At 32.7% G+C, this 24,916-nt stretch overlaps 5 protein-coding genes across 7 annotated transcripts; 2 read left to right on the forward strand and 3 right to left on the reverse strand.

The window, feature by feature from the left end:
- The first annotated feature begins 39 nt into the window (after positions 1-39).
- LOC136780173 (WD repeat-containing protein CG11141) lies at positions 40-6,870 on the forward strand. Its single transcript, XM_066738355.1, has 10 exons — positions 40-173; positions 330-621; positions 922-1,304; positions 1,382-1,513; positions 1,582-1,742; positions 1,820-1,955; positions 2,040-2,343; positions 2,425-2,584; positions 2,653-3,425; positions 6,625-6,870. Exons 3-10 carry the CDS (start codon positions 924-926, stop codon positions 6,690-6,692), a joined length of 2,115 nt encoding a protein of 704 aa, XP_066594452.1. The 5' UTR covers positions 40-173; positions 330-621; positions 922-923; the 3' UTR covers positions 6,693-6,870.
- Positions 6,871-6,874: 4 nt separating this feature from the next.
- On the reverse strand, positions 6,875-8,056 carry ATPsynO (ATP synthase subunit O, mitochondrial). Its single transcript, XM_066738356.1, has 4 exons — positions 7,880-8,056; positions 7,685-7,729; positions 7,504-7,614; positions 6,875-7,439 (listed from the first exon to the last, which is right to left on the reverse strand). The coding sequence occupies exons 1-4, from the start codon at positions 7,904-7,906 to the stop codon at positions 6,993-6,995; spliced, it is 630 nt and encodes a 209-aa protein (XP_066594453.1). The 5' UTR covers positions 7,907-8,056; the 3' UTR covers positions 6,875-6,992.
- A 3,808-nt stretch (positions 8,057-11,864) lies between these two features.
- Positions 11,865-17,675, forward strand: Nsun2 (tRNA (cytosine(34)-C(5))-methyltransferase Nsun2). 3 transcript variants are annotated; one of them, XR_010823708.1, is made up of 13 exons: positions 11,865-12,058; positions 12,183-12,253; positions 12,354-12,827; positions 12,896-12,980; positions 13,040-13,202; positions 13,271-13,378; positions 13,452-13,639; positions 15,643-15,787; positions 15,868-16,194; positions 16,257-16,624; positions 16,691-16,861; positions 16,951-17,159; positions 17,537-17,675. XR_010823708.1 is itself a non-coding variant. In XM_066738088.1 (12 exons), exons 1-12 carry the CDS (start codon positions 12,052-12,054, stop codon positions 17,067-17,069), a joined length of 2,223 nt encoding a protein of 740 aa, XP_066594185.1. In that variant the 5' UTR covers positions 11,865-12,051; the 3' UTR covers positions 17,070-17,245. The 3 variants fall into 3 exon arrangements, 2 of the variants coding, with proteins under 2 accessions (XP_066594185.1, XP_066594184.1); XM_066738088.1 differs by lacking the exon at positions 17,537-17,675 and having other exon boundaries at positions 13,043-13,202; positions 16,951-17,245; XM_066738087.1 differs by lacking the exon at positions 17,537-17,675 and having other exon boundaries at positions 16,951-17,243.
- A 49-nt stretch (positions 17,676-17,724) lies between these two features.
- On the reverse strand, positions 17,725-22,653 carry LOC136780050 (centrosomal protein of 104 kDa). Its single transcript, XM_066738086.1, has 16 exons — positions 22,440-22,653; positions 21,720-21,884; positions 21,039-21,253; positions 20,760-20,946; positions 20,474-20,685; positions 20,197-20,404; positions 19,965-20,112; positions 19,753-19,879; positions 19,450-19,676; positions 19,109-19,378; positions 18,762-18,975; positions 18,507-18,688; positions 18,288-18,433; positions 18,119-18,220; positions 17,937-18,062; positions 17,725-17,865 (listed from the first exon to the last, which is right to left on the reverse strand). The coding sequence occupies exons 1-16, from the start codon at positions 22,477-22,479 to the stop codon at positions 17,795-17,797; spliced, it is 2,640 nt and encodes an 879-aa protein (XP_066594183.1). The 5' UTR covers positions 22,480-22,653; the 3' UTR covers positions 17,725-17,794.
- A 610-nt stretch (positions 22,654-23,263) lies between these two features.
- Positions 23,264-24,638, reverse strand: Dpm1 (Dolichyl-phosphate mannosyltransferase subunit 1). Its single transcript, XM_066737962.1, has 4 exons — positions 24,230-24,638; positions 23,938-24,148; positions 23,663-23,853; positions 23,264-23,595 (listed from the first exon to the last, which is right to left on the reverse strand). Exons 1-4 carry the CDS (start codon positions 24,364-24,366, stop codon positions 23,376-23,378), a joined length of 759 nt encoding a protein of 252 aa, XP_066594059.1. The 5' UTR covers positions 24,367-24,638; the 3' UTR covers positions 23,264-23,375.
- Between the last annotated feature and the right edge of the window lie 278 nt (positions 24,639-24,916).

Genomic DNA, 24,916 nt, shown 5'->3' on the forward strand with positions numbered 1-24,916 from the left:
TATGATTTGCAGTTGTGTACGTTGTATCGTTGTATGTATGTCAGATTTAGCATGTATGTTTATTATGATTTATGACAATGTGGTGAAAGCCGTAAAAGAGAATACAACAACAAAAATTCATACACTATCCAGGCATGCCAAATCAAAAAATATTAGAAAAAAAAAATAAACGGGTAAATATCTGTAAATATCCACTAAAATATGTAAACTAGTAAAGTAGAAAAAGAAAGAAAGATCAGCAAGTCAGCAAGTGGATCGTGCGTGGTTTGCAAGCGAAGCGCGAAGTAAATGATTGATAGCACGTAGTAAGGGTGTAATTTATATTACAGGCATAAGCATTAATGTTGGGATGTGTGGGTGTAGACTGGACACCGATGTGAAACTGAAAATGACTAAAAACTAAAAAGTGAGAAAACGATGATGTTGATAAAGAAGATTGTTGGTGACAACTGTGACGATTGACGACGACACTTATTCAATGTGCGAATTATGTGCCAGATGATCTCAAAAACGTCATAACTTTTAAAGAGTTACGTTACATTTTTAAGGAAATATGAGAAGCCGGTTGTAACATTTTTTATCATACTATATCAGGCTGTGTTATATGCTAACGCTAACACGGTAAATATATATTAGAAATTTTTTTAGTAACCTAACATCCTGAAAAAATATAAATTGCTTAAATTAGTGATTAATATTTTTCTTATTTACTTTAAATGTTGCACTTTAGTTTACACTTTTGAATAAAGTGATAATATTTGGATAATTTTTATCGTTTAGTAGGAAGGTTCAAAATTAAGTTATCTTAATCAAAGTGATAATAATAAATGAATATTTTACGATTGGCAATATCACATTTAACTTAAAACAGTTTTACATAAGAGAAAATCTTTTCTGAAAGTAATTTTTCTTTTTTAACAGCAATGACAACTCCTATGTGTGAAGATGGAGGTCCTTTACGAGAATGGGCTCCTTTAGCATCTTTACTGCAAAAAATTCCAGCAAAAGCTCAAAATGGTCTTTTCACACATGATGTTAATTTTACTTGCATTGACACTGTGTCTGAGTTTATAGCTATTGGAACAAATAATGGGCTTGTTTATTGGTATAATCGGGAAAAGCAGGACTTGCAGAAATTGAGGTGTGAGAATTTACATGCCAAAATTACATGTGTACAAGTGATATCGACAGTGGATTACATGATTGCTGCTGGTAATGAATTTGGTGTAGTAACAGTTTTTCAAATTCCTAAAAATTTACCAGATTCTTTACCAGATAATCTGAAACCTAAGCACAAGAAACAGGTAAAAAATTAATTTGTAAATTCTTTTTTTTCTTCATTTAAAGTATTATCAATAGATATTTTAAATTTATTTTTTAGGTACAGAGATATACTATAAGTGATTTACATAAAAATGTAGTGACTACAGTAGAGTGGTCAAAAAATGGGATGAAACTATTTAGTGGTGATCAAGATGGATTAGTTGTATTGACAGAAATTGATTTTTATATGGTATGATTTTCTGTTTTGCCACCTCTTATTCTAAGCTGATTACTGTTATTATAATTTAATTTTTGCAGCATTTATCAAAGTCATCAGAGTTAATGAATGAAAAGTATTCTGTAGTACAGCTCAGCTATCAGCAAGGTTTATTATTAGTTTCTACAACATTGCGCACAATTTTAGTTAATAGAAATGAAAATGGTAAAGTAACTCAAGTTGGTCAAAAAGAAAGGAAAGTGTATGTATATTTTCCAGTTAAAGAGACTTCTGTTTCATATTATCATAAGTATTGATATTATTGTTTATTCTTATTAGGTTAGGTAAACTAGGTGCAGTATTCGGTACAAGGCATAGTTATGTTCAAGATTTAACAATTTATGCCAGTCGACCTGGTTTAAGGCTATGGCAAGCAAATAAAACTGGAACTGTATTAAAAACACTTATTTTTAAGGTTATTATGAACAACTATCTATATTGGTACAAATATATTTTTAGTTAACATAAACTTTATATTTATGAAAATGATAATTTCTAGGATGCAATTCACTCCAGCCATACTGAGGTGGAATTACTTAATCCTGTGCCTGAAAGTATGAAAAAAAATCGTGGTGAGCCTAGTTTTGGTGTGGTGTTGCCATTTGCAGATGATTTGCTATTAACATATAGCGATGATATTTTATATGTGGTCAATCCTAAAACCATTGCAATAACATCAGTTGTCACAGATTTAAGGAAGATAATAGATGTAGCTTGTGCAAAGGAAGAAATATTTGTTTTAGAAGGAGAAAGAAATATTATTCGCATAGCTTATCACCCTGAAACCAGTGCTGTTGATTCTGGTATATTTTTGCTAATTTGTGATAAATTCATTTTTCACTCTCTAAAATTAATTTTGGCCTATTTATTTATTTTCATTTTAGAAGTGAATGCAATGTCAGATTCATTAACATCAATAGTTGAAATCAGCAAACCAGTAACAAATAGTATTTTAGAGTTAACTTTCAAACTGAAGGAAAGCACAATAGTGCCATCCATTCCTTTTCATAAAATCAATACATCTAGTTTAGTGCAATCATTAAGGTAAATATGTGACAAGGATAAAAAGAAAAGGTATAGTAAAAATTTAAAATATAAACATATTCTTTTAGCTCTTCAGCAATAATTGGTGGTACAGATACAGCACCAATAGTCAATGCTGAGGAAGCGGTCGAAATTCCGCCTATTGTACCAATAAATTTAGATACTCCGTTGTTAACGAATATTGACGCTATACCGGAATTTAATGCTGTTAATAAAAATAATGCCGAAACTGAAAAAGTAGACCGTAGAAAAATATTTCAAAAAATTAGTCAAGAAAAATTTGAAGATATCGTCTTCACTCCAGAGAAAAGATTTAAGAAGCATCGTAAAAAAGTATTACAAAACAGTAAAAATACTATATCATTGCCCGAGAACGAAGGTTTACCTAGCAATTCTAAAACTACACATCCCTCGCTATTGACTTTAAGTATAGAAGATGATTTTATATTAAAATCTGATCGTAATCTCGAAAATATTGAAAAGGACATTGAAAACAAAGAAAAATTATTAGCGGATGTACTTGATTTTGATTTATCAAAATATATGACCCGCAGCATCCAGAATATTCAAAATCAGGATGAATTAAATAAGGTTGAGGAGAAATTACCAGAGCTTAAACAAAATGGGAACACCGACTCAGACACTGAAGATGAAGATGTCAGCTATAGAACAGAGTTGGAAAAATTGGAAAACCTTGAAGAGTCAAGGAAGAAATTACTGCAAAACAAGTTGATTAATAATACCAATAACACTTTAAAGCTCAGCAATAGTACAGTTGAAACTTCAGAAATGTCCGATGTGCATGATATTAAACAAAATGAGACGGGAGCTCTATTTAATGGTATAAATGACTAGTATTTACAAATAAATTTTAACAATATTTCACACTTGATATGATAGTTTTATTAACTATTGAAAATAAAATTGGACGTATTACAATTTTATTTATCAACGCGTGAAAACTTGCAAGTTTTCTATGAAATAGGGCCGCCCAAACTTATCGTCAAAAACTATGCAAGAAATAATTTTTCTTGAAAAATGTTAAGTTTAAACTTTAAAATTAAATGTATTTATAAAATACAAACACAGATGGGTATTATATAATATAAAGATTTATATTTTATTTTTTAACGGTATAATGAGTAAAAATATCACTAAGTTTTTAATCAAACTCGTTTACTATTAACCAATTTAAATACATTAAAGCTTGATCTTCTTTTTTTACAGAAAGTACTCCTTTTCGATGATTTAGAAAATATCGTTTTTGAAATACTAGAGATTATTATGCATAATATAAATATTTGTATGTAATTTTGATATACAAGTTATATATCCAGTTAACTGAAGTCAAACCCGTAAATTCATATAGTGCGTGTTATTTGGCGCATAAATCTTGAACCATTTTTTTTATTTTTACCTTAATTAAAAAGTTATTAACTTCCCCAGGATAAGAAGCCTATATTATGGCTATGAAACAGTATCAACTTTTTCATGATTAAACTCATTAATAAATATAAAAGTATTCTAATAATTAAATTAGCAGATTCCTAAAAGCAAACTAGTCCATTACAGTTTAAAGGTAAACATTTCTTTGCATATTTGACGACATTTTATTGTTCAGAAGTTTATTGCGTGAACCGGTAAATAAAAAAAAGTTTTAACAATACATTTTAAATATTTCACTTTTTAATAAGAGCCATATAAAAAATAGAGAGTGTAAGGTTTCTATTGTTAATATGAGTTACTCTATTTAAATTTAAAGTTTGGCCATAATAAAATGGCTATCCGAGTGAAGTATTTAGGCCCGGTCCCACAGGCCCTGATTAAGTTGGATTAAGTTAATTATAATATATGTAACGTAGATTATAGCATAAATAAGTTAGTTCTGCTTAATCAAGGGTGCCCGGATTGAGATTTAAAACGAGACACTTCAATATATACATATATAGTTGTTGATATTATATCTATATACCATAAAGCAAAATTAGACAGCTCGAAATGGCGTATACAATATTCCTAAACAACAAATGAAAGTATCATTTAATTCAAATGTTAGGAGATATATGCCTTTAAAGTCTCACACATATATTTTTACTTCCATCGACTTTGCTCTCAACCCAAGAGGCCAAGAGTAGAAACAAAGCTAGAGACTTTATTGTCTAAAATATCTCGATCGTCAATTTTTTACGAACAGAATAAATGAAATTCAAAGTACACTACTGGTCGTGAACCATGTACGTATGGGTTCATCAAAGTGAAAATTGAATAATGCTCTAAGTTTTATATCTCTGGTTTAAAAGATGGTATATAAATCTTCTTAATTTCATTCAAAAGATTATTTCAAAGTCTTGAATGGAATGTGGTTAAAATATTGTAATATCCTTTTTCAGATTTTGAAAGAGCAATAATTGCAGTAAAAAAATGTCAAATACTTATCCGTTTTACAATTACGTTTATGATCAAAGGAAATAATTATGTTAACTTTTAAAATTCTGGTTAAGTCTCTTTTGGGACTTTGGAAAAATTACTATAGAAGTCAAAAATTTCCTGCAAATAAAAATCCATTTATTGGACCTATTGAACTAAAATCTCTGGTATCCTACAAGTTGATATTTAAAACAATGAATATTGATAATGTTTTTAATATTTTTCAATTGAGCCTTGGAAGAACATTCTATCTATATAATGTGATTACTTTTTATACCATACATTTATAAATACATTGTGTTTTATTCACTACAGAAACTATATATATAATTTGCATACTGTAAAGTATATTCACTGTATGTACATACATACAAAAAGTCGGTTTTCAAAAGCGTGAAAAAAATGTGTACTTGTTTCTCGCACAGAAACGTATATTTTCCCTCTTACAGTTTCTCTCAAATATTTTATACTTGAAAGTTATTTTCAAATATTAAAAAAATGCCTTTTTAAAATGAAAACCGTTGTAGCTTAATAATAAATAAGATACACAATTTTTCCTAGTTTAAATCCAAAAGTTATTGCAAATTTTAAAATATATTCCTTATTATAAATATTAATCTAAGTATCATTTTCGACGATGCACGTAGTTGTAAAGGGGATGAGCATTTGAAATTTTCACTGTAAGTTTTTGCTTATTTAAAATGTGAAACAAATCTTTCAATATTTTAATCATATATCATTTAAAAGGCTTTGAAATAACCTTTCAAATGAGATTGAGATTTCTGTACCATTTTCTAAACCAGAGAATAAAACTTAGAGCTTTAATTGATTTTCACCTTGGAGAACTTATTGGAACTTTAAGGGCCTATATTTCCTAAACATTTCAGCTAAAGGAAATATTCAAATATTATTTTATATATGCCCTTTCAAGCTATCTCTAACTTAGTCTTATAGCATGTTGATTTAATTTTAATAGCTATAGAAAAAGATATTTAAGTGACTTGTTTTAATTTACCCTCCCTCTCTCTGCCTGCATATAAGCAGGATGTCCGATAGCCGTTCAACAAATATAGATAAGGGAGAGGTTTCAAGAAACACAATTTTTATACAATAGTTAGACTTAGCTGATAATTAAAAAATTATTCAGGATTAATGATTTTTTACTTTAAACATTTTATTGGTTTAAGTAGAATGCCTTGAATCAACTAATTTCTTATCCGTAATAATTATTTTAACAGACTAAATCTAAAAATTTTATAAGAATTTTTTTCTTAAAACTGCCTGGTCTACCTATTTAGGATTTATTTGGCTTGGCATCCTTAATCAAGATACCTCAAATTTATATATATATAATTAGTCTGAACTGAAGATTTTACAAAATTTATAACTCAATTTTATAAAAGCTTGCATAAATATTATTTGTGTAAAAAAAATTGCTGTTTCTAATAATAGTGCTCCAATATTAAAGTTTAACTTATGCACCATTGATTATAATATTGAATATGATATTTCCCAAATGTCATAAGTTTGTGCAGCCATATTATATAATAAAAATTTAGTTTAGAAAACAATGTGATAACAAATATGTCTCAATTAATTTTCAATATTTTCAGTGCTAGTAATGGAACACACCAATGTGACCATCGATGAAGAAGATTGGGTTTTAGTCCAAATATTATAAGCATTATTGCAAAATTTGCTTTTAGCACTCCATAATACTATTAAATATTATGTTATATTTTGATCACTTTATATACAAATTATTTGTAGTATAATAAACAAATATTTTATTTATTAAACTATAATTATTTATATATATAAATTTTTTCTTTCCTAGGTAAAAACATTACATGTATTACAAAATTGAAATATACTCTTTCATAATTTCTAAGATACTTTATTTTTAAACATATTACAGCATACATGCAAATATTTGCATGAATGGTAATACAAATTTACTTACGAAGAAATGTTGAGCAAATTAAGCTGCCGCAGAAATAAGATCTGTATATTTTTTAATTTTACTAGATATACTCATGTCTACATATTTATCACCAATGGAGACTATCATTCCTCCTATGATTTCAGGATTAACTTTAGTATTGAGTAAAATTGTTTCTCCTTTTTTCAAGAAACGCTTTAATGAAGCTTCAAGGTTCTTCTTCATATCAGCATCCAGAGGTTTGGCAGTAATAACTTCACAAACCACTTCTCCTCTGTCTGCAGCCATTATTATTTTAAAAGCATTAATTATTGAATCAAGCTTGTTCAACCTTCCATTTTCTGCAAGAAGCACCAAAAGATTTGCTGTGGCAGGATTAAGACTAGCTTTGGTACCAACAGCTTTGAAGCCATCAGCTTTTATGTTTCGTTTGATTGTAGGATCCTTCACATAATCACACAGCTTTTTATCTGTTTTCATGAGATCCTAAATATTCAATATTTTAGTATTGCTAGTTCTCTAATAAAAAGAGTACATTGTAACATTTTACCTGAAATTTAACAAGATCTTTCTCAACAGCCTGCAGGGCTTTATTTTTATGTGCTGCAGAGTAAAGTGCTGTAGCATATCTTCCTTCAATACCAAATACTTGTATAGGAGTCTAAAATAAACAAAGTGAATTAGTTGTTTCTGTAAAAGCAGACTTTTCATTTTTTCCAAAAAATTGATACCTTAATTAATTGGTTAGAGGCAGAAGATGATGAAAATGATCGTACCTAAAAATATTATATAAATTAACTTAAATGGATAAATTAAATCTTTCAGTGTCAAATAAGCTGGGTTTTATCAGACAATTAGTTAATAAATTAATATTCGATCAATTTTTTTATTACAAATCAAAAAAGTTTTTTTATAATTTAGCTTACAATCAAGTGTAATCGGCTGGCAGACATGTTTGTAAAATAAAGTAACTTCGCTGTAACAATCTCGCAACTCCAACTTAAATTGAAGAATTAAAATTTACACGGCCATCTTATATAATAAGAGAATAGAGAACTAGAAAGGGAAAGGGAGGGACGATCGACGACGACACTTTACCACCCATTACCGCAACTTTTCTTCTACAGGGTTGGCAACACTGAGAGCGCAAAGAGTGTGTTAATCAAGATAGGATCCATTCCACTGTATTTTAAGAGATTGTTCAATAATAAAAAATTGAGTAATGTTCAAATTCACAATATAAATACACCGCACACACTATGCATTGACATTTTTTACGAATTTTTAATTTATTTCGCTGTATTTTAATTAATTACTAAATTAAAAACTAAGAAAAACACGAATATAAATCACAAACACACTGCGCGCGCACCACGCACTGACGTTTTTCACAAATTTTTAATTTATTCCTCTGTATTTTGGGAGTTTACTGATTTAAAAACTAAGAATAGCACGAATATAGGTCAAAAACACACTGCACGCACTGTGCACTGACGATATTTACGATTTTTTTTACTTATTACACTGTATTTTAAAAGATAATTTATAATTATTAGTTGATAAAAGTTTGAATACGGATCGCAAACACACCGCGCGCACTACGCACTGACGTTTTTCACGAATTTTTCATTTCTTCCCCTGTATTTTGAATGATTATTGAATTAAAAACTATAAGAAAAGCACGAATATAGATGAAAAACACACTGCACGCACTGGGCACTGACGATATTTACGATTTTTTTTACTTATTACACTGTATTTTAAAAGATAATTTAATTATAAGTTGATAAAAGTTCGAATACGGATCGCAAACACACAGCGCGCATTACGCACTGACGTATTTCACGAATTTCTCACTTATTTCGCTGTATTTTGGGAGATTCTTGAATTTTGAATGGAGAAAAGCACGAATTTCGCTGAATTTGTTGAAGAAGAGCGTGGAAAGTGCAGCGGGGCGCGCGAAAAGTGAAAAGGGCCCGGTCGGCCCCGGTCGCCGACGGAAAATTCGAAAGGCCGTCGCGGCGGCCGCTCCGGAAAACAAAAATAAACATGGCGGAAAGTGGCAAGCCGGCGGTGGGGAGAGGGTAGAACCTGCTCGCACAAATCTGAAAACTGAACTGATACCAGTTTTCGGATTTGTGCGAGCAGGTTCTACCCTCTCCCCACCGCCGGCTTGCCACTTTCCGCCATGTTTATTTTTGTTTTCCGGAGCGGCCGCCGCGACGGCCTTTCGAATTTTCCGTCGGCGACCGGGGCCGACCGGGCCCTTTTCACTTTTCGCGCGCCCCGCTGCACTTTCCACGCTCTTCTTCAACAAATTCAGCGAAATTCGTGCTTCTCTCCATTCAAAATTCAAGAATCTCCCAAAATACAGCGAAATAAGTGAGAAATTCGTGAAATACGTCAGTGCGTAATGCGCGCTGTGTGTTTGCGATCCGTATTCGAACTTTTATCAACTTATAATTAAATTATCTTTTAAAATACAGTGTAATAAGTAAAAAAAATCGTAAATATCGTCAGTGCCCAGTGCGTGCAGTGTGTTTTTCATCTATATTCGTGCTTTTCTTATAGTTTTTAATTCAATAATCATTCAAAATACAGGGGAAGAAATGAAAAATTCGTGAAAAACGTCAGTGCGTAGTGCGCGCGGTGTATTTGTTTTTTATATTCGTGTTTTTCTTAGTTTTTAATTTAGTAATTAATTAAAATACAACGAAATAAATTAACAATTCGTAAAAAATGTCAATGTATAGTGCGTGCGGTGTGTTTATATATATTGTGAATTTGAACATTTCTCAATTTATTATTGAACAATCTCTTAAAATATAGTGGAATGGATCCTATCTTGATTAACACCATTAACACTCTTTGCGCTCTCAGTGTTGCCAACCCTGTAGAAGAAAAGTTGCGGTAATGGGTGGTAAAATGTCGTCGTCCTGAAAGGGATTAGGGAGAAGGGGGAGGGGGTGAAGCCAGATCGTGGTCGCAGTGGTCGCAGTGGGGCCATTCCACGTCAAAACAGACAGATTTCGGAGTACAACACCGATTTTTTTTTTAAAAATATGTGTTAATATATAAGAAAATACAAGACTTTTGGCGCTAGTTTGAGTCAAAAATCTTTTTTCGTTTCGGAGATACGAGCTGTCAAAGTTTGCAGTTTTACTGTTTTTGGTAAAAACAAGTAATCTTTGAAAATTTATATCTCCTAAACGAATAAAGATAGAAGACTCTGGCTGGGACGAGTGTACTCAGAAAGAATCATACTTTATTAGAAAAATATAAAAAAAGACAGTTTGTTTTAATTGGTTAAAACTATTAACAATTAAAATAAACATTTGAATTAACAAATGTGTTGTCATGCTCTGACAATTATAAAAAAATATCAGGAATGTTCCTTGGAATGTCCTCTACAAAGAAAAAAATTAAAACGCGTATACTCTCTTGGTGTTCATAGTGAAAAAAAATATTTTATCACGACGCGCTCGGCCAGAAGCGTCGTTCGAGCGGCGTAAACCGGTGAAGCGCATGCGTAACTGAGCGCGACTAGTCTCTACATGTCGGAATCCATCAATCTATGAATAATGCGAGCTAATAACATGTTTTAATTGTTTGTTTATGTTTTTATAAATATTATAAATTAACAATATATTTATTATTATTCTGCTTTATAAGCAGTCGTTATTTATTTACAAAATAATTAGCAATAAGACATTTGAACATGGCATTGAATATACAAATTATATACTAATTTATATTTACATATTTTATTAAATTATGGCAGAAGAAAATATTAGGAATATGAAATTTCTGTACTGAAAATATTTAACAAACTTTAACAATTGTATAATTATCTGATTGAGGAAAAGCTTTAGTTTGTAATTGTGTCTTTGAATCTATCGTTAAAAATGCACGATAATTTCTAGTTCCTTTAACTATTTTTACTTTTCAAAAAAATCTCGTTTAAATTATTTTAATGCTTATTAAAACAATTCGTACGAGATTTTTTGAAAAGTGAAAATAGTTAAAAGAACTTGAAATTATCGTGCATTTTTAACGATAGATTCAAAGACACAATTACAAACTAAAGCTTTTCCTCAATCAGATAATTATACAATTGTTAAAGTTTGTTAAATATTTTCAGTACAGAAATTTCATATTCCTAATATTTTCTTCTGCCATAATTTAATAAAATATGTAAATATAAATTAGTATATAATTTGTATATTCAATGCCATGTTCAAATGTCTTATTGCTAATTATTTTGTAAATAAATAACGACTGCTTATAAAGCAGAATAATAATAAATATATTGTTAATTTATAATATTTATAAAAACATAAACAAACAATTAAAACATGTTATTAGCTCGCATTATTCATAGATTGATGGATTCCGACATGTAGAGACTAGTCGCGCTCAGTTACGCATGCGCTTCACCGGTTTACGCCGCTCGAACGACGCTTCTGGCCGAGCGCGTCGTGATAAAATATTTTTTTTCACTATGAACACCAAGAGAGTATACGCGTTTTAATTTTTTTCTTTGTAGAGGACATTCCAAGGAACATTTCTGATATTTTTTTATAATTGTCAGAGCATGACAACACATTTGTTAATTCAAATGTTTATTTTAATTGTTAATAGTTTTAACCAATTAAAACAAACTGTCTTTTTTTATATTTTTCTAATAAAGTATGATTCTTTCTGAGTACACTCGTTCCAGCCAGAGTCTTCTATCTTTATTCGTTTAGGAGATATAAATTTTCAAAGATTACGTGTTTTTACCAAAAACAGTAAAACTGCAAACTTTGACAGCTCGTATCTCCGAAACGAAAAAAGATTTTTGACTCAAACTAGCGCCAAAAGTCTTGTATTTTCTTATATATTAACACATCTTTTTAAAAAAAAAATCGGTGTTGTACTCCGAAATCTGTCTGTTTTGACGTGGAATGGCCCAGTGGTGTCGCACACGAAGATAGCGATTGAGTTACGCGTGAAGTAAAAGCGCTCTGGTCTTTTCAAAGCGATTCCTAAAAGCATCGAAAAATTAAGGGAAAGCCATCCAGCCGCCAGCCATGTCTGTAGTTATACACTATACTGTATGACCTGTATGTATACACTGTATGTAGTACATACATACATACTACGTAGTACGTACAAACATACGTTACTCCGTATCATTAACACGTGCTGGCGGTGCTGCAGGAACAAAAGTAATATCCTAATTTCTAGCAAAAATGGGAAAAGGACGAAGACATAAACCAAAGAAAAATTTTGCTGAAAAAAGACGTGAGAAACTTAAGGTAATTTTAAGTATTTATCGTTAATATATGGCGGTGGCTAAATTAGGCCCTGTTTTGTATCTCATTATTTATAATTGTCATGAAACTATTTTACATACAGAAAAAAGATGAATGGGACAAGGCACCTCATAGAAGTTATGCTGATATTATTCGAGAGAATAAAGATTTTGTGACATACTATAAAGCACAAGGCATAGTGCCTGAAGACCAGTGGAATTCATTTGTTACTACAATGCAGAAAAATTTGCCAGTAGCATTCAGAATTACAGGCTCAAAATCTGAAGCAAAAGCATTACTTAACATTATAAAAGGAGACTTTTTTAAACAAATTTTAACTGTTAAACAGGAAGAAAACCTTGGGGATGGTACTGAGGAGATATTGCATAGTTTACCTTTTTATCCAGATGAGCTTGCATGGCAGCTTCAGTTGACTAGGAAAGACATTAGGAGATCTGAGGCATATTTTCGGTTGCACAATTTTCTTATTGCAGAAACAAATAGTGGAAATATCAGTAGGCAAGAAGTTGTTAGCATGGTACCACCACTTGTATTAAATGTAAAACCAAGTCACAAGGTTTGCATAGATATTATTGAATTTTTGGAAACATATTGCATGAACGATAAAAAATAATTTTTTGTAAGGTTTTAGATATGTGTGCTGCTCCAGGGTCAAAAACAGCACAATTAATAGAGATGATTCATGCTGAAGAAGGCAATGTTCCTCCTGGTATGTTTTTTTGTTCACTTTTTTGAATAAGTATTAATGAAAAAGAAACATTTTTTTAGAAGGTTTTGTAGTAGCTAATGATTTGGACAATAATCGCTGCTACATGTTAGTACATCAGGCTAAGAGACTAAATAGTCCAAATATACTTATTACAAATCACGATTCTTCATTTATGCCTAATTTTACACAAACCAATTCAGATGGTTCTAAAAGTTTCTTAAAGTTAGTATAAAGAATTAATTTATTATTTGGTATAAGAATAATATTGATTGACCTGATTCTTTGTTTAGATTTGACAGAATACTTGCTGATGTGCCTTGTAGTGGTGATGGAACTATGAGAAAAAATCCTGACATTTGGTGTAAATGGAGCCCAGCAAATGGTAACAATCTTCATGGGTAAATATTGAATTGAAAACTGTAAAAACTTTTTTATTCAAAAATTAACATAATTTCCTTTTTATGATTTAAGTATTCAATATAGAATAGCAAGAAGAGGTCTAGAATTATTGGTAGTTGGGGGTAGAATGGTATATTCAACATGTTCGTTGAATCCTATTGAGAATGAAGCTGTTTTGTACAGACTTCTTCAGGAAACAGAGGATTCCGTACACTTAGTTGACTGCAGGGACTTAGTTCCTGGATTAAAGTGTGATCCTGGTTTGTATTATACAGGGTGTTTCAAAATTCATGGATCACATTGAAGAATGATACTCCTGAACCTATTTTAGGGCCACCTTACCTCAAGCAATTTTTTTAGAAATATATAATTTTCAGTCACTACGGTTTTTAATTTACTAAATACGTCACGGATATAACGTGTTTATCGTCACGCTTGATGAATGCTGTTGAAAACGTAATGTCATTACAATTAAAAACAGCGGGCACTCCCTTATTATTCCACTTTAAAATTAGTACGACAAAATTTTAGCTGGCATTTAGTTAGGTTTTCTCGTTTTTCTTTATTATTTCTAAAGTGCAAGAATTGAACTTAATGTTTTAACAACTTACATAACAATCTCACTTATTATAAATAATATTTGTTTACATTCTGTATGTATTTTCTCATTTTACTTTCTAAGAATAAACAATTGTATTAGTACATTTATAGGTGCGCACTGTGCTTGGAATTAGTAATAATTTAATAATTTACCTTTTTTCTCCAAACACCGATGTCATGCATTTGTAATCAACGATAAATCTATCTAACGGATGTTTAAGTTATTACTTAATCGATGACAGAAATCTTAAAGGTTTTAGCTTTGGTGAAGAAAATTGAAAGTTTTGCTTTCAATTTTAATTTCTTTTATTGTCTATTCCTACTGAATAAAGAACTTGAAGCCTCTAATTAATCGAGTGATTAATAACTTTAGCACATCTATTTAATAGTTTTATCGGTAATAAATGAAAATCTGCCATGCGCATTTAGATTTGCACAAAATGATAATAATCGTTTTATTGCTAATTTCAAGCAGAACGCAATCATATATATGTATTAATAAAATTATTTATTCTTAGTAAAGAAACTGGAAGAGTGCATATGGATTGTGGGAAAGAAAGGAATTGTGATGCTTTTGGTACATTCCTGTGTATGTTGTTAAAAACATTAACATTATAATTCCTTTACCAAAAAGCATTAGAGGAACGAGAAAGATGAATAAAATAAAGCCTGAAGGATTTTTTTGTTGATTTTGACTATACTAAGTTTTTAACGTTAACCGCCAAACGTTATGTCAATCGCGTGATTTTGTGTCACGCTTTTAAAGGAGGACATACATGTAAAATGCTTAATTTTCAGGAATCATTTTCTTAGAAATTACTGGCTGGATTATTTTTTAATATTCCATGAGTATGATTGACTATAATCATTTAAAAATACTATGTTTTGATGGAAATATTTCTTATTTTTTGAGCAATGTCAGCTGAAAGTAAGCATAATAAATTTGCTAGAATGTGTGGAGAGATAGATAGAATCGTTTTTAATAAAAACATTAGGAACATTAATTTATTTAATCAAACTTTGTACAAACATAAGAAAATATTTCAATTTAAAATACTGAAAATATGTTTTCGAAGTTTGTATAAAGGCCAATTGGTTAAGGAATATTCTTTTAAAGTTTAAGCGACATTGGTTGAGCAGTTTTTTAGATATATTGTCTGGGGCCCACAAAAATTTCCGTTTCCAGAAAAACGCGTCTAAAATTTAGCTGATTGTATACATAGCGATTTTAGGCGCGCGCGCGTCTATAGTCTTATTTTATAATTTTTATATATTGCTTGATAAAATGTGATAGGAATACGTATTAAATTTTCCAGCAAATAGAAAGCGATTTTTCACCCATCACATCACTATATGAGTTCATTTTTTTTAATAGCGCCGTAATTAAGCGCGTGCTACTTTCATAGATTGCAGTTTCAAAAAGGTTTCGAATTCCATTTAAAAATTTTTACAGCATGTTTTTAAATCCTGTACTGTTATAGAATATTAAAGATGTTTTTTTTGCTTCGATTTATACATATTTTTTTCCTTAACATATTGCAAACTTTAATACCTCAAAATGATACATTCTTAGAAAAAGTGTCTGAAGGTCGATAATTCTAAAATAGGTTCTGGATAATACTCAATAGTTTCGTGTTTAGTATTTCTTTTTCAAAAATTACAGGTGTAACTCATTGGTTACCGGCATCAAAAGATTTACAGTTTTATACAAAATGGGAAGATGTACCAGAAAACTGGCAAACACAGGTTCGACCAAAAATGTTTCCTCCTGAGCCAAATAATGTTGCAAAATATAATCTACAACGCTGGTAAAAATTTTATAGTAACTGTTATTAATATAAGTTAAGGAAAAATAGAGTTTATATTATTTTCAATGTAAAATTTAAAGCATGAGGATATTACCGCATCATCAAGATACTGGAGGCTTTTTTGTAGCAGTATTGGAAAAAGTGAAGCCGTTACCTTGGGAAAGCGAATACAACGCATTTGCTCAATCAGAGGAAGCGTTGGTCAAAAAGGATAATCCACGTGAAATTAGTTTAGAAGAAGAAGAAGAAGCTGAAAATAAAATTAAAAAAGGAGAAAACAAAAGAACACGAGAAGAAGATAGAATGCCATGGGGTCCACAACGAAAAAGAAAAAAGATGGTAGGCTATAGGGAAGATCCTTTCGTTTTCTTTAAGGATGACACGGAAGATGTTTGGCCATCAATAAAGTAAGTCCTTGGTGGATTAAATTTGTTAATATAGCAAATTAAATTTTTTTTTATCTTTCTAGAGAATTTTATAACATCTCAGATGATTTAGACCCCCGATGTTTATTGGTACGTTGCCATGAAGGAAAAAAAAAGAATATTTATTTTACATCGGCAGCTATAAGAGATATCGTAATATGCAATGAAAATAAAGTAAAGATGATCAATACAGGTGTAAAGACATTCGTAAGATGTGATAATAAAAATATGAAATGTGCTTTCCGACTTGCCCAAGAAGGAATGCCTAGCATTTTTCATTATGTCGGAGATAATAGAAAATTAAAAGTAACAAAGGAAGATTTGATTCTTCTTTTACAGAATAACGATCCAAACATGCCACCGGAAATTGTGAAACTTAGTAAAGAAACGCAAGAGCGATTAAAAACTTTTTGTAAGTATATAACATTTCAACTAAAAAACAAATTTCAAGGTTTTTTGAAATATTAAAATTTATTAGTAAGTGGAAGCTGTATACTTATTTATGAAGAAGAAGAAAAAACTGATCATTCCTATCCATTGAAACTGGAGCTTGTTGGGTGGAGAGGTACAATGTCTTTAAGGGCATACGTTCCAATTCATAATGCAATTCACTATTTAAGGATTCTTGGAGCTGATTGTTCTAAATACGGTAGGAACCATAAGATATTGTTACACATTATATCTTGTTAAGATAATTTTTAATTAATACGTAATTCAATGCATATGATTAAATTGCAGAAAAAAATAAGTTTGAAGAGAATCGTGCTTTGGCGTTGAGTGAAGAAAACAATCAAGAAGTTAAGCTTGAAGATAAAGGAGAAGAAGAGGAAGAAGTTAAAAATGTAGTTTTAAAATAACAAAAAGGGAGAAAGTGAGATATATCAAGAAAGATTTCTAGCACTTTTGATTTAATACTTGATATATCGCTATTTTATTGCTTATGTAATGTAAGTAAAGTAAATAGAAGTTTTAGAGGACGGGGTGTAAAGTATATATGTATACAATTTTATAAATCAAACAAATACATTGCTATGAGCGTAATTAAAATATTTTACTACTTCCTCTCTAAGAAATAATATTTTTATGAAATTTTATATGATTTTTACTATTTGAGCGTTAAATGCCTTTTCGTTATAATATTTAGTTAAAGAATCAAAAAGTATCTTTTTAAAAGATTCTATATAAATGTTATAAATGTAGGCGGAATTCTTCAAAATTCATTAATGATTAGAATGGCTAACGCCCTTCAACGAGTAATTATAAAGTACTCATTAAAGTAATATGATAAATTTTAACAATTATTTAACTACGAAATCCTTTTCAGGTTAATCATTGCTCGCATAATTGCGCAATTTTTAGTTCTACTTGTTTTCTTACATATTTTAATGGACTTGAGTACGTAAGACGTAATAATCAATAGCCAATGTTGACTAAAAATTTCTATTAAAGGATGGCCTTCCATAAAATGTTGGTAGATGTACATAAAAATATTAGATAATCCATAACAAATATATAAATTAAAAAATTAATATTTGTAAAAATTTTTTCTATCGCTTATATATTTTCCCAGCGATAATCAATGCTAGTAATTTCTGTTGGTAGATGAGGTCAATTTTTCACTGTGATCTTTGGCGTTAGACGGAGATTTCGAGCCTGTAATTGGAAACAGCCTGACTTTACAAATCAACCATTAGTATTTTTCAAATTTGAAGAATAAGACTTACAAGTTTTGCTTATTTTAATTCGAGGATTGTTCGTGCAGGGTTGATCACCCATGAGGTGATCTCTCCAATTATTTTGATTGACCAACAAATGGCATAGAGGACAGCGGTCGAAGCCTTCGATGGGCTCTAAAAATGTAACAATTACTAAGCATTGAAGAAAATATACTACTGCAGTTACTTACTTGTACATTTTCCACTTTTTGTATGCTCATCGAAAGATCTCTCAGGAACAGCCTGTTTGCAAGTATCGCATTTAACGTAAGAACTTCTTATATCACATTCACCTGAAAAAATAATTGTTTATATTTTCCATTATGTTTATTATTATTAATCAAGTTGAGCATTACTCACTTAATAAGTGCGAATTTAAATAAGAAATTTCCACGACTTGCTTGCAGGCTTCACATCTTGTTAACATTGGACACGTTCTCCAGTAATGGATATTCAGTCCCTCTTCCGAATATAGATGGCCTTTGGATAAGCAGAATATACACATTCTGCAAATAAATGGATCGAGCTACGATAATTGTGAACATTGATTCAGTACGAGAATTTGGTATCCACACTAACTTGTCTCCTTTATGATCTGCGCTGTTTTCGGACGGAGAGGTAATACTCGTAGAGCTTCCGGTACTCATAAGAGGGCTACCCCTTGACGGAGACTTTGTTAAATTTGCAGCGTTATTATCTATGGACTTTGTGCGTGTTGGAGTTGTAGTTGATTTATGATTATTATCTAACTCCCTCTTTCTCTGCAACAAATCCAACAAAAGTTTTATCGAGTATGAGTTTAGTGCTGTAATACAAAAGAAAGTAGAAAACTACCTGAAGATCGATCAAGTCGAATTCATGGAACAGTTGTCTGTAAAGCAAGTTCCTCCTAGTAATGTCGTCATCGGGAGGTAGCTGTTTCCTCACCAATCTCGGATTGACTTTGTACACTAAAACTAAGATCCTCTCGGAAACTTTTCGCACAGCTTCTGCTGGATGATGCAATCCTGAAGAGCCTAGCTCCGACAAAGTTCGGCAAGTGAGGCCACTGCAACAATTGCAAAACCTGATCAGAGTAATTGCGATTTAAAGGTCAAGAGTTAGGCCTTGACCGAAGCGTAAATCATTCAGAGATTTTTTAAGAAGTAATTGCTTAGAAGAAATTATTATCCAGCAGCCACCTTTGCTTATCCGTGGAGATTCCATGATTAAGCATGAGTTGTTCCACCATTTCCAATCTACTTAAGGCTAATCTTTGGTGGGTGCTACTGCTGACCGGCCTCGTCAAGTGTACCGGAATTATGTGCAAATCTCTCACGCATTTGCAATCCGCCATGCTCAAAATAGTGTGCACAGCCATGTTGTGAATTCTTGGTGTCGTGTCACCTGATTTTGCTAGGAGCTCCGGAAGTATACGGTCGACGCTTCTGGAGATCTCAGTGGAGGATACCCTGAAGAAGAAGAGTATGAAACTCCATTTTATTTTTAGTAAAATCTTCAAATATTTAAGTTAGGCTGTTACCTATTGGAGGCAAATTCGGAGAAAAAGATTCTGATTAATTGCGCCGCGAGACTGTACACGCTGAAAACCTTATCCCTCAGTGCCCTATGTAATAAGAGAATAGCAGCCCTCGCGGTTTTGTTCGCCGAATGCTTCGACGTTTCTGAATTGAAATTCTTCAGCTCCTCCTTCAGCTGTATCAGACCCTCCTCTTTATCCGTAAATTGCTTTGAATAAAACTTTTCAACCTATCGTGACATTTTTCTATATTAATTCAAGCATGTTTCACTTTTAACAATTATTCGTAAATCATTTTTCACTCACCATCTCCGTTCCAAAAACAGTAATGGGTAGAGCAGCTTGCTTCTTTTCCCTATCATTTAACTTGGACGTTATTTTTGTCTCAGAATTTTCTACGTGACACTCCCTGGTAAATTCATTTGTATGGGAACTGCAAAGAATGGTTGATATATATATATATATATAAAAGAAATTGTTCGAAAGCGAGAGGAACTAAATGGAGAGATTCTGATTACTGTCTTAAGGCAGGTATCGTCCTTTCTTCGTAAGCTTCGTAACTTGATCTTAAAGCTGGACCAGCAGATTTCGTTTTACGCCTCAGGGAACCCTTATTGCAATGGTTATGCCTTTCCAGGACGCCATTTGTTGTGTTATCAGTAATATCTGAAGTAACAGAATTGTTTATATTATCAATATAAAAAATTGGCTATTTTAATAACAGTAAATCAATATTTTCACTCGCAGCACCTGGACTACTGGATTTCTGGTGTAAGGGAGACACGGGTTGCTGATGAGCTGGTCCAGTTGGCGATAAAGCACCTTCGCGACCAGGTGGAACCACGAGTCTCGGAGGGGAGGCTATATCTTCGGCTAAAATCGTGCTATTGGAATTATTAGCGTCCACGAGTATTCCTTCGCACTCGTCCTTCGACGATAAATTATTCTTCTCCAAAGGCTGCAGAAATCATATTTCAAATCTTACATATGAATGGATACTTGAAAATCAAAATGTGGAAAAAATTACCCCATTAATTTCCAGCAGGTCATCGACCTCCAAACTCTGATAAACTTGCTGTCTATATTGTTGCGCCTGAGCTTTTTTAGCTTTGGCCTTATCATAATCCTCCAAAGCTATCGCATATTTCTTCTCCAACTCGTATTTTCCAAGACGTTCCCCGGCCTTTCTAAGGTTCTCCATGGCTATCTTGAGCTTAGATGCGTATTCGAATCTTTCTTCTGCGCGTTTAAAAAAAAATATATACTAATGTTTCGTAATCTACTCGCTAACGAGGCATAATAATTAAGCGTACCTTCGACAGCCAGCAGTTTTTTAGTCTCCATCTGCCTGATGAGTTTGGCCACTTCCCTGTCGACGTACATCTCGAACGCAAGGTCATCGTATGGGGACGTGTAATGAGGATCGTAGGGTGCATCTCCCTGGCCGGTTAATTCTTGCCTACAAGTCTCTCCCAAAATGTTTATAGCGATCAGACCGACCTGCGATTAATTTGAATCGGAGATTATATATATATTTAAAGAAATAACAAAGGCTAGATCAACTGTCGATTTAGCTAAATATTTTGCGATACCTGATCGTAGAGGTTGTGCGCGTTACTGTGCGGTTTGTGAAGCTTCAGTTTCACCAGCGATGCCTCGGTTTCCGGTAGAGCGACGCTTTTGAGCTCCCTACTCTTGTAAAGAGTCGAAGCGTTATCCGATAGTGTAATATAGCCAAGATAAGTAAACTCCGTCGTCGTTGGGGAGACTTCTTCCTCCTTCGAGGTCCAAATTTCTAATTTTTCCGCTGTTGAAAAAATTTTCCATTAATCAATCATTCGACTTGGAAAATAATAATAATAAAAAAAAAAAAGAAACAGTCACGATCCACGATGAATCTATCGGAGCAGCAGGTTGAGCTGGTCCGAAGCGATATTCCGATGTAACGAGTTTATTTCCGGTCTCTAATTAGCAATACAGAGAATATAGGAAAGGGTTGAAACGCCGAGGGAAATCAGAGTTCGAGCTTTAATTCGGTTTACATTGCTGCCAAATTGCTTTTCAGACAAGGACAAATGTCATCACAGGATTTCTTGGATGACTCCAGAATTAATCAAGGTTTTTTCGCATACTGTCGCTTTGCACAAACTCCGTGGGTAATACACAACAGCTCCGATACATATCAATGATTAAGAGTAATTAAGTAATTAACCGTAATTGCAAAATTAATTATAATAAAAGGAATTGAAATTTGTTTGGAAAGATCAACTTACGAATGAGATATTGATGAGCGAGTACTTGCAGCCTGGTAAGTTTCGCGGGCCCGTGAAGTTTTAAAATTAATTCCTGAGGATACGAGCATTTTCTCGCGCTTTGCCAGCCACGGACCGTGGGTCCGTGAACATTCAGTTCTAAGGACGAGTGTCTGTCTTCCTCACCTTAAAAAAATAAGAGATTTCGATGAGTTAATAATCGTTGGAAAATGGATAAATAAAGGAAAATGTTGCTGATACGCGCGACCTGGTACGAGAACACAATCGATACCAGGTTTAATTACGATGGACTGATTCTCGCGAGGGGAAAATACCGTCACGCAATGCTGCAGACGGCGTTACGGACTCGCTATATGTTTAATTAATTGGAGTATGCGAGCGTTAATGAGGTTTTACTCCGCCTCGACGCGCAGCCTTTCCAAAGCCAAACACGTCAACGAGTTATAAAATTTTTCTCACTGATACAAATGTACTCCAAGGCTTTAATGACGTTTCACACCATAATTCGTAGCGACAAATTTGACAGGAGACACGTGTTTAGCGTGAAAGCTTTCAAAGCTTAGAAAATATTATTTTTTTCGCTGAGAAAAGTTTAGGAGCGTGAAAAAGAGCGTTCGATGAGCTTCGTAGTGGATTTTTCATCGGAGTTTCTTTTCACGATTGATTGACTCGAGGTTAGCGAGGAAATTCAGACTGGAAGAAGCGATGTATTCTGCTTACTTGTGGCATGAACTACGTTGAAGTTGATTTTTCTTGGCATGCCGGCAGATTTTCAGTATCGAGTCTCCTATGGATAGTAGCGAAAAGTTTTTTAGAAAGAACAGGGTAACAAAAAGGTGTCAAAATTTGCAAGGCACAGCCATTTGAAAGCTCGATAAATGGGGAGCTTGCAAGTTTCACCCCGGCCCGATTGGTATACGTCTAACCGCGGCGAAGCTTGCGACAGAACTGCTTGCTTGCCACTATAGAGCATGCTGCTGAGGTGAGGCGAGCTACATTCTGCCAGTCTATGCTTCTCTATAGCAAGCTCATCACGGAACACCAAGCCTATTTTCCCAAGGGTGTGCCTTTTGCACGCCTTTAAAGCTCCTTTCATCTGAAAATCAATAATTTTCCACAACTTTGCCAGACTATTTTTCCTTACATTATTAATCGAGTTTTCTTTCGGAAAGTTTCCAATTGTAAAGCTTCATCCCCCATAAAGCTTTGGGGCTGTATCGTTTTGTATGGTTCGCTAAAAACTTAAGGCGAAGTAGAGCCCCGGATCGTATACATATACATAAGGATTTATTTATAGATGATAATGATTGGAAAAGCAGTTTTTTATTTGCGTTTTAGAATATCGTGTAACTTTGTAAAATTATCGTGGTAACATTGTACTTTTTACAGTAGAAGCTACAATTTTGTGATGGATCGATAAATGGAGGCTGTGTGACGTCAGAGGGTGCGCCGAGGGCGGAAATAGAGAAATGGAAGAAGGAGAACCTTCGTGTTCTTCCATTCATAATCACGTGTTTTTGCACGTGTTTGTTGCAAATTATTGTTAGTTAATTATGGAAATTTGTCTTATAAATAACTTTTATTGTAACATCTTTGTATACATTTAGAGGTATTAAATTATAAAATTTTAAAAGAAATGATAACAGCGTATTATGATTATGTAGTAGCAAAAAGGTATAAAAGTCCTTTGACATATTTAAAGATTTCGGAATTATCTAGCTTCGACTCTCCATACACTCTATCCACAAATGAAATACCAACTTCTCCGATTGTAAAGTTAAATTGCCTTGCCCTTACAATCATTTCCATTTGGAAGACGTATCCAGTGGACACACAGGATTTTATCAACTTTTCCAATACTGGTTTTTTATAAAGCCTGCACAGAGAATATGGTTTGAATAGGATCATTGACTTTAGTAGATTAGGAGTGAAAGCTCGTTTACCTAAAACTTCCTGTTAAATCACTGGCACCAGGAGTCAGCAATATCTGAGCTATATAGTTTGCAGTTCTGCTTATAAGCTTTCTCTTGAAGTCCCAGCCATATACACCACCTCCTAGAGCATATCGTGTACCAGTAACAATGTCTAAGTTTAAATATCTTTGCAATTCGATCATTTTTGGAATAAATTTTGGCTGAAACATTAATTCATTTTAGTTAGGTTGGTTAATTTAACTTAAGAGCTGCAGTGAGCTTGTAGCAAAAAGATATGAATGTACATGGTGAGAAAGATCTGCATCCATCAGTATAATAAAATTGCCTGTGGCATGCTTAATTCCATGCATATAAGCCGTTCCTAAGCCAAGTTTTTTTTCCCTTGGTCTTAAAACAATTTTGTCAGTGCCGTATAAAGTTTGCAATTGTTTCGCCATATCTAGAGTTCCATCAGGAGAGCCGTCATCAATTACAATAATTTCATAGTTAACGCCACTGAAACAGATTCCAGTTTAAGCTTTATCACGTTGTATCTGACAAGTAAGAAATTAGAGGTTATGTTCATTTCAGACTCACGCCTTGTCCATGTATTTGACAATTAACCAAATAATTAATGGTAAATTCTCAACTTCGTTGTACGTTGGAAGCAGAATAGAGTATTTATCATTTTTGGCCATTTCTGTAATGTCTTTGCTTATCCTTTCAGGATCCATTTTTGACACCTGTTTGTTTTTCCTTAATACAAAATATAACCTTACCTGACCTTTCTCTGCAACACAAGGCCGAGCGAGAGGCCGAGGCAGAATTGAGCTTTTTTATAGGAAGAAGACAACCATATGTATATCTCGTATAAATATACGTTTATAGTGCGTGTATGAATCCCTCTTTAATCGTTTTTTTGTTGCAAAGAAGTTCAATTTTTGCATCACTAGCGAGAGCAGTCGAGAGTTAAAATTTCATAGTAAAATTCATTTGAATGTGTTGGCAACAGTTTTCTCCCTAAGAGTTGTCACCTCCTTTAAGGCTCCTTTCCTCTATACTCCAGTCGATAGTCCACAGGGTCCACCCACACAATCCTCACCGTCCTGACTCCTGACTCCAGAGTTCCGGACACGTTACGTCGCTTTAAGGCTTAATCATTTGCAGTTGTACTTTCTTCATTTTCTGCCGTTTTTTACGGGATCAAACTCTAGAAAGAATAAAGAAGACCATGGAAAAAAGTGCAGAAAGTACAGCTGAAACTAAAAAAAATTATTATCAAAC

Source organism: Prorops nasuta, unplaced genomic scaffold (assembly GCF_024137725.1).
Source record: "Prorops nasuta isolate Cenicafe-Biocafe unplaced genomic scaffold, Cenicafe_Pnas_1.2 PNAS00018, whole genome shotgun sequence".
In the NCBI taxonomy this organism is placed as follows: domain Eukaryota; kingdom Metazoa; phylum Arthropoda; class Insecta; order Hymenoptera; family Bethylidae; genus Prorops; species Prorops nasuta.